This window comes from Myotis davidii, unplaced genomic scaffold (genome assembly GCF_000327345.1).
Source record: "Myotis davidii unplaced genomic scaffold, ASM32734v1 scaffold10, whole genome shotgun sequence".
Classification (NCBI taxonomy): domain Eukaryota; kingdom Metazoa; phylum Chordata; class Mammalia; order Chiroptera; family Vespertilionidae; genus Myotis; species Myotis davidii.
This window is the reverse complement of record NW_006283544.1, coordinates 2,048,047-2,057,264: the sequence shown is the minus strand read 5'-3', so window position 1 is coordinate 2,057,264 and position 9,218 is coordinate 2,048,047. Positions and strand designations below refer to the sequence as shown.

At 39.7% G+C, this 9,218-nt stretch overlaps 1 protein-coding gene across 1 annotated transcript in view; it reads right to left on the bottom strand.

Moving 5' to 3' along the window:
- The window catches only part of DIS3 (DIS3 homolog, exosome endoribonuclease and 3'-5' exoribonuclease), a 28,593-nt gene that overhangs the window by 19,043 nt on the left and 332 nt on the right, over positions 1-9,218 (bottom strand). Inside the window, 5 exon segments of the mRNA XM_006753741.2 lie at positions 4,568-4,641; positions 5,265-5,458; positions 8,164-8,321; positions 9,145-9,214; positions 9,216-9,218. The exon segment at positions 9,216-9,218 is cut by the window's right edge and continues 332 nt beyond it. Of these exon segments, the coding sequence (XP_006753804.1) occupies positions 4,568-4,641; positions 5,265-5,458; positions 8,164-8,321; positions 9,145-9,214; positions 9,216-9,218 (499 nt within the window).

The window sequence follows — 9,218 nt, the reverse complement described above, 5'->3', positions numbered from 1 at the left end:
CTGGCGCCGGTTTTCCTCCGGCACCTGGGACCCAGGCCTGCGCTCCAGCCGGAGCTGCCTTCAGTCTTCGCTGCTCCAGCCGGAGCCGCCTTCAGTCTTCGCTCTGCGCTTCGCGCCTACGTATACAAATTAACCACCATCTTTGTTGGTGGTTAATTTGCATATTGCTCTGATTAACCTATTGTGGGCGTAGCTAAGGCACAGTCAATGTGCATTATGTCTATTATTAAAATAGGATGGTTGACGGCTGTTTCTGCACTACAATAGCGTAAGTTGAGTACTTGCCACAGAGATCATTGCTTGCAAAGCTATAAAAAAAATACTATTTATCCTTCACAAAAAAAGTTTGCCTGGGAGAAAATATTTGCATATCCATGATAAAGAACCTGTACACAAAATATGTAAAGAACCCTTACAACTCAATAAAAAGACAAAACGGTAACCCAACTACAAAATGGGCAAAGGATTTTAATAAACATTTTCTCAAAAAGACACTCATGTACACTCATGTACACATAGGCACGCCAACAAGCTCATGAAAAAATGTTCATCACCAATCATTAGGAAAATGCAATCAAAACCCAATTAGGTATCACTTCAAACCCATTAGAATGGCTATAATAAAAAAGACAATAACGTATTGGTGAGAAAATGAATAAATTGGAACCCTCATACATTGCTTTGGGAATGCACTTTGGAAATCACAAATATATCTGAAATACTTGAAAAGTAGTTTGGCAGTCCATCAGAAAGTTAAACATAAAATTATCCTATGGCCCAGCAAACCCACTTGTATATATCGAAGAGAAATGAAAACACATATCCATACAAAAACTTAAATGTTCATAGCAGCATCCTAAATTAATAGCCAGTGAGTGAAAACAACTAAAATACCAGTATCTATCAACTGGAAAATGGATAAATAAAATGTTATTTGGCAATAAAAATAAATTAAGTATTGATATATGCTATAACAGGAGAAAACTGAAAATATTAGGCTAAGAGAAAAAAAGCCAGTCACTAAAGACCACATACTGCATTATTTCATTTATGTGAAATGTCCAGAATAGATAAAGTTATAGACAGAAAAATCAGTGGTTGCTTCGGGCTGGAGCAACAGCATTTCAGGAGGAGATTGGAACAGAGTGGTAACGGGTATGGAGTTTCTTTGACAGGGGAAGAAAACATTCTAAAATTAGATTGTGGTGATAGTTACAGAATTCTGTGAATACACTTTTTTTTTTGTAAAAAAAAGGTTTACTAATCCCTGCCCTAGATAATCTCATTTGGTCTTATCACTTTATATACTATATATATATATTGTAACTTCCAAATTTGTCTAGTCCTAACCCTCCTTCCCTCATGAACTACAGATTTGTATACCCAACTATATGTACCATAAAAGTACTTGGAGCTCTGATAGGTATCTCAAACTTAAAATGTCTAAAATTATACTTGTGATTTTCTACCTAATCCCATTTCTTCCATTTTATATAAATAAAATGATACTATTTATGTAGATGCTTAGGTGAAACACCTAAAGTCATCCATATTACTTCACAGCCCCATCTAATCTATCACCAAGTCCTAAGACACTTATCTATAAAATACACCCAATATCTCAGTACTTCTCACTACCTTAACTGCTATTACCTTGGTCCAATTTTGTCTTCTCTCACCAAAAGTACTAAAATATTCTCCTACCTGGAAACTCTTGTTTCTAATATATTCTTAGAACAGCCAGATAAGTCATATTATTCCCCTGCTCAACAGCTATCCAACATAGAAGACTAATATTTTCCCCATGACTTTTTTTATATATATTACTTTGCCCTATCTACAGTTCTAACTTCATTACTAATTTTCTCACTCCATCCCATTTTCTCTTTCTTAATCTTACCTACTTATTCTAATCTTTGAACTTGCTGTTTCCTCTGCTTGAAATGCTCTTCCCCTAGTTATCACCATGGCTTACTCCTTTACATAACTGAACTAAAGTGACTGCCTCAAAGCCAACTTGCTTAGTTAACACTCTTCACATCCCAGCTTAGATATTATTTCTATTGAGAAGCCCTGACATCCCAAATCTGGTGCCCTTGTTAAGTACAGCCCACTCTACTATACTGCTTGTTTTGAAAACACAAATTGTTCCAATGTGACTGATAAATTAGAAAATACTAGGTGAATGAACAAAACTGTACCAGGTGAACCAAGCTGCATAGGAATCCACAAAACACACACATACCTCCCCCAAACATCTTCACAATGACCTCAGATCACCATATGTTCTGAGCCCCACCATCTTCACCTGCTGTTAACAACTTCCTGTCTGAATTTAGATAATCCTCTTTCCACCACTTCCTGAAGTTTTTGAGTATGTACCTCTAACCACATTTTCCCATAAGCTCTGTGGTTCTTATTACATGACTAGAGGCCCAGTGCACGAAATTCATGCACTCGCATGGGGGGCATCCCTGTGTCCTCTCACAGTCCGGGAGCCCTTGGAGGATGTCTGACTGCCAGCTTAGGCTCACTCCCTAAGCTGGCAGTCAGACATCCTTAGCGTTGCCACAGAGGCACGAGAGGCTCCAGCCACTGCCACTGTGCTCACCAGCTGTGAGCCTGGCTTCTGGCTGAGCAGTGCTCCCCCTGTGGGAGCCCACTGACCACCAGGGGGCAGCTCCTGCACTGAGCGTCTGCCCCCGGTGGTCAGTGCGCATCACAGCAACCGGTCTTTCTGCCATTTGGTTGATTTGCATATTAGCCTTTTATTATATAGGATGTTGCATAGCACAGTGAATTTGAGGAACACACATGTTATATTACAACAAAACTCACTATAATTTCACCATACCCAACATTTAGTACCATAATACTTAATCAAATACTATGTATTACCAATGTTAGATTACTTGTTTCTTCTCCTAGATCAGTGCTATTCAAAACAACTTTGTGATGAAGGGAATATTCTTTTTGTGATGTCCAAAATGGAAGCCACTATGCACAAGTGGCTCTTGAGAATTTGAAGTGGATAATGCAACTGAGAAAATGAATTTTTAACTTGAATTAAATTTAAACAGCTACATGCAACTAGGGGCTACATATTAGACAGGGCAATTCTAAATCTGTACTCCAAAAATCAAGCCCAGCTTTTATTTTCTCACATTTTGTTTTCTAAAGTAGCTGGTTGAAGGCAAACAGAAATGGGAAAAATATTGTAAAGACTGGATGTATGTATAATGCTCTATTAAAATCTATTTCTATAACAACAATAGCTACCATTTATACACTTACTCTGTGCTAGGCACTGAGATAAGAATTTTAATACTACCGTTATTCTCTCATTCAATCCTCATAACAACATTATCAAGTGACTATTGCTAAACACACTTTACATGTAAGGAAATGAGGGCTCACAAAGTTTAATGATTCCTGTAGCATGCCCTCTCACATCTGCTATTACAGTGATCCCTCTGCCTCTAATCTTGCCCGATACAGTGAATCATTTTACATATCAATATTAGAGTGTTCTTTCAAATAAATAACATTTCTGATCATTCTCCTCCATCCCTCCCAGGTACACTCTTATATACCCTTAATTTCTTTTAGCCACCCAGTATAAGGTAGGGAGCCTAGAATCCTATATGCTATTATCCTATAGAATAAAACCCTAATAAGCAAACTGACCAAATGGCAGAAAGACTGGCGGAATGACTGGTCGCTATGATGCTCTCTGACCACCCAGGGGCAGACGATCAACGCAGGAGGCTGCAGGCCCCGACCAGCGTTGTCGATGGAGGGCAGGGTTGGCGAGTGGACAGTGCCAGGCCGCCAGCCAAGGCAGGTGCCAGTGGGGGCCCCTGATCGCCCCGCCAGTTACCCTGCATAGGGAGGTAACCAGTGGTGGTGGCTGTGGGCAGGGTCGGTGAGCAGGTGGCGTCAGACTAGCTAAGGCAGATGCCAGCGGACTTCCCTGCCCCCAATCACCCTGCCAGTCACCCCACAGATAGGCCATGATTGCCGGCCAGGCCTAGGGACCGTAGCCATGCACGAATTTCGTGCACCAGGCCTCTAGTCTCTTCATTGCAGCCCTTTAGGGAGATCTTTGTAAGGCAATATAAAAATCACTGACCTACAGGGTTCTCGTTATCAGACCCCTGCCCTTCCTAGTCTATCTCTTATGACTGCCTTCTCTCCTCCTTTGGGATTACCACTACAGTATGCTCTATCTTCAGTACCTGCCACTTCTTTGTCAAATAGCTACCCCTATTCACAAACCAGCCATAGATTCTTTTATATATTCATCAAACAGTGCTACCAAGTGCCAGGCTCTAATCAGGTTGCTGAGGATATATTGGCAAGCAATGCTATTTTAGAGCATCATGTCTTTTAGAAATGGTATTTTCATAAGGCTATTACAGACCCTCTTACTATCTATAACCCAACTACTATTCCAATTCCCACCAACATTCCAATTTTTATATTTCATAAAGTTATATTACATTTCAAAATGGCTATTTTAATATTTTTACTTTTCAGAAACAAAATAAAACAAACTCAAACATACCCCTTCTTCAGACAAACAAGCAAGACGATCTATGAGTTCAGGGTTAGCAGTTAGGCTCTTTACATATTCTTCACCTGAAAAATAAGTTTTATAATTCTTGATAAATTCAACTGTTTTTTGCTTATTTGTTTTTTCTTAGATATGGAAGAACATCAATCATCTTTTTGGGGGGTGAGAAGGAAGTCCATATCTGTTGATGTGATCATGCCCACATCAGTGAGAGTAGACAGTGGGTCAAGCCTACCTATGAGCTTTTATTGCTAAACCAATTCCAAACAGTGATGGGGAAAGTGGGCACAACACACTGAGCTTAGAAAGGCAGAGAAATTTAAAAATGCAAAAATAGCCCTAACCGGTTTGGCTCAGTGGATAGAGCGTTGGCCTGCGGACTGAAGGGTCCCAGGTTCAATTCCGGTCAAGGGCATGTGCCTTGGTTGTGGGCACATCCCCAGTGGGGGGTGTGCTGGAGGCAGCCGATCGATGTTTCTCTCTCATAGATGTTTCTGATTCTCTACCCCTCTCCCTTCCTCTCTGTAAAAAAATCAATAAAATATATATTTTTTAAAATATGCAAAAATATCACGAGGTACTAAAAGACTATGAAAATATAATACAGCCAAGTGAATTTCTAACCATGGCCTGATAACTTTTATATACATTTGAAACATGTATTAACAGTTTCTACATTTAGACTTACAAGTGAAAGCTGGTATTCCTTCTTCTATGGCTTTTTCTTTGTTTTTCCTGTCATTTGTTATTAAGATGACTTGCAGTTCATTCTCTGCTGACATTTTCTTCAAATGTTCATTGTACCATTTTGCTGCTACTCTAATGGCTCTATCATTCCTGTCATTAGAATTTTCTCCCTGTTTTTGTTCTATGTAAGTTTCTCTAAATGTAAAGGAAAGAAAAATTATTTTAAAAAAGAAATGAAAATCAATAAAAATAAGCATATGTAAAAACTATTAGGATATAAATGCTTAATAAGCACTAAACTTAAAAGTCAAGGGTATATCTTTTTCTCTTGAATGTAATTCAGATTTATAACTCAGAGAGGAAATAAATAGGATCCTTATAGTTAAATTTCTAAGACAAAATTTGCTTAGAAAAAGAAAATCGTGTTATTAATGGAATGATTAAAAGGCTAATTTTATTTCACCAGAAGGAAAATCAAGATCAGAATTTATACTCAGGTTAGAACATCAAATAAGTAATGGTTTCTTGGAAAAAACTGTAATAAAACTTTGCAGGTCTGATAGTGAGATTTCATTTGAACTGTAGGTTAACAGTAATTCCTAAAAGCTATAAGATAGTACAATTACATAATTTATTATATCAGTCTATAAATATATAATGAGTGGAAATTATCCATGATAAACACACTAGTAATGCCAGAGGCTATCTAGAGAATAAAAGACCAGCTACAGATATGACTGCAAATTTCCTTTCTAAGACTATTTACTCTGAACTCCCAAATATTTCAGCATACTCATCATTTACTTGAATCTATTTTACAAGCCAAATTTAAGTACAATAACAAAACTCAGTACAGTAACTTCTAGTGCTTAAAAATAATAGATTCAATTTAAAAATTTTAGACTTATTTATAATAGTTTTTAGAATATTTTATTCACCATTTACACCTTTAAATGTAACAATCAATGACACTGTCGTAAATTTTTGAATTGGTTTTAGCATGACTTAAGGAAAAGAATCTTAGATATTTACCTAAGCGTCCTAAGATCTAAGATTTTTCCTGTTAACCCCAGTATTGCTAAACTCTATTCACTGCGCTTAACAAAATAACCTCTGATTAGGGATCTGATGACCATGCTCCACAGAAACTTGGTCTTTCTCCACTGAAAAACAAGTAACATTTCTACTTCTAGATTTCAAGCTAGGAATAAGATGGCTATACGTGTTTTACTGATGTTCTTTTTAAAGAAAGTCTGGCTTTTTAAAATATGTGTTTTTTTTAATTGATTTCAGAGAGAGGATGGGAGAGGGAGAAAGGGACAGAAACATCAATAATGAAAAACATCATTGATCGGCTGCCTCCTGCACGCCCCCTATTGGGGACTGGGCCTGCAAACTGGACTTGTGCTCTGACCAGGAATTGAACGATGACCTCCAGATTCATGAGTCTAAGCTCAACCACTGAACACTGGCTGGGCAGATGTTCTTTACAAGAACAACTTTTTTTTTTTAAGCTTGGGATATAAGAAAAAAGAAAAAAATTGTGAAACTTTTTTTTTTTAGATTAATTGTATGATTTTTATATGACAGGGTTGGTGGTTTAAAAATTTATTCCTATCTCAGAAAGACCTCCGTCTGTGTTTAAAAATGCTGGGGTCCAAACCCAGCAGGTCCGGGGGTCCCCAAAGGTGTGGACGGAGTCGGCGAAGAAGGAATGACACAGAGGCAGCGTTCAGGTGATCATCATAGCCGGGTTCTCTTGCTAGGTTCTCCAGCCAGGTTCTCCAGGTTCTCCAGCCAGGTTCTGTCTCTAGGTTCTTTTGCCAGGTTCTGTAGCCAGGTTCTGTCCAGGATCTTTTGCATGTTCTCTCTCTTGGTTCTGTCTCTAGGTTCTGTGTCTAGGTTCTGGGTCTAGGTTCTGTCTCTAGGTTCTGTGTCTAGGTTCTGTCTCTAGGTTCTGTGTCTAGGTTCTGTCTTCTAAGTTCTGTCTCGTGAAACTAACTTTTTAATTTGCACATTCCAATGGGATTTCATTACCAAATCTACCAGCCAATCCAGTGGTCTAAATGGGGGTGATTTTGCCCCCTGTGAACGTTTGACAATGTCTGGAAACATTTGGGTTGTTACAACTCTGTGGATGAGGGGGAAGGTTGCTACTGGCTTCTAATGGGTAGAGGCCAGGGATGCTGCTAAACATCCTATAACACAGGAAGGCAGCCCACCCACAGCAAAGAATTGTCCAGCTCAAAATGCCAGCCGTGCCAAGGTTCAGAAGCCCTAACCTAACCTAATAAAAGCATACTAAGACGCATCACAGATTTACGTAACATACATCGTGACATCTATTTTCGAAGATCACATGTTATGTTCAAACACAGGTCATGAATTCGAAACATAACAAAGAATTCTATACTTGAACCATATCTTCTTCAATGTGCTCAGTTATAAGGTATTAGTTTAACTTGTAAAAGCCCATGGAGGATAAAGCTGCTTTATATTTAAAACCTCCTTCACAAACTTACACTTTTTTTAACCTATGCTGTCTATTCATATAACATGGTATTCCAGGAACCTAGGCAAATTTTATCTGCCATCATTCTATTGCTGGACTCATGCTAAAATCAATTCAAAATGAAAACATTTTAGAAATAAAAGTACCTACTATAGCATAGGAGCAGGAGACCCTGGTTCTACCAGGTTTGATGCAATCAGTGCTTAGGGGACCTTAATTAGGTCTGCTTAGCATTACCTTCTGTACAGCTGTTTGAAAACCAAATAAAATTCCTGTGAGTACAAACCCTATCAGAGAGCTTCTGGCATCACGCATGACTGACAGGAGCCCTCCTCCACATGTAGATAATTCTGTGGTTTTCTGATAATTATCATAATTTTCCTCCTACCTATGGTGCTCGTTGGTGAACGTATAGAAATGCTTCTCCTGGTTACTAGTCAAATCTCGGATTCGTTTATATACCGGGGCACTGCGATTTCTCACTTCTTGCAGAACTGTTTGTAGTACAATTACATTCCTGATGGCAGGGTCCTCAAGAACATCAATCTTAAAGAAAAGACGCAGAAAAAAGAAAAATTAACTTTCCTATGTTCATTCGTAAATTGTTTGTCAAAAATAAAACGCCATGGGTGTAAAAACAAAACAAAACAGTAACAATAGCCTGGCCGGGTTGTTCAGTGGTTAGAGCCTCCGGGTACCCCAAAAGGTTGCGTTTCCGATTTCCGGTCAGGGAACATCCCTAAGGTTTCGGTTCAATCCTGGTCATTCTGCTCGGGGGCGTGTGCGAGGCAACCGATGGATGTTTCTCTCTCACATCAATGGTTCCCTCTTTCTCTCTCCCTTTCTTTCTCTAAAAATAAATGACACATAACCTCGGGTGAGGACTAACACACACACACACTAAATGCATATTAAGGTATGGAGAGACTTTGCTATAGAAAGCCCTTAGACATGTAAAAGCACAGGTAAACAGATTAATTCTAAAACTTCGCAGAACTAAGTCCATTAATGAAGAAATACGTCGGCCCACATATTTTCGTTAGTAGGCACTTACAAGCTGCCTGGGGGTCGCAGGCTGGAGGCCACAGAAGCCAAGTCCCCGGCCTCTAGACAGTTACAATCTAAGGCAGAAGAGACACCAGGAGTTAGAGAAATAACGTTTCTAAAGTCCTTATGATTCCAAGAACTCAAAACACCACCTACAAGGACGAGAAGCTCGTCCTGGAGGTCAGGAGGCATGCGTCCCAATGGTCTGCCTCTCCCAGGCGCGTGATGCTGCCCGAGACCGGCCTCCGCGGGCTCAGTTTCCCTGCCTGTCACACCCCTTCCGCGGCCGGGCCGCGTGGACCAGGCTCGCCCGCCCACGCACCTGGTGCAGCAGCACGTTGGTGTCAGGCAGCAGGTAGTGAGGCTGCGGGCAAAGGCTGCTCGCGGGGTCCAGGG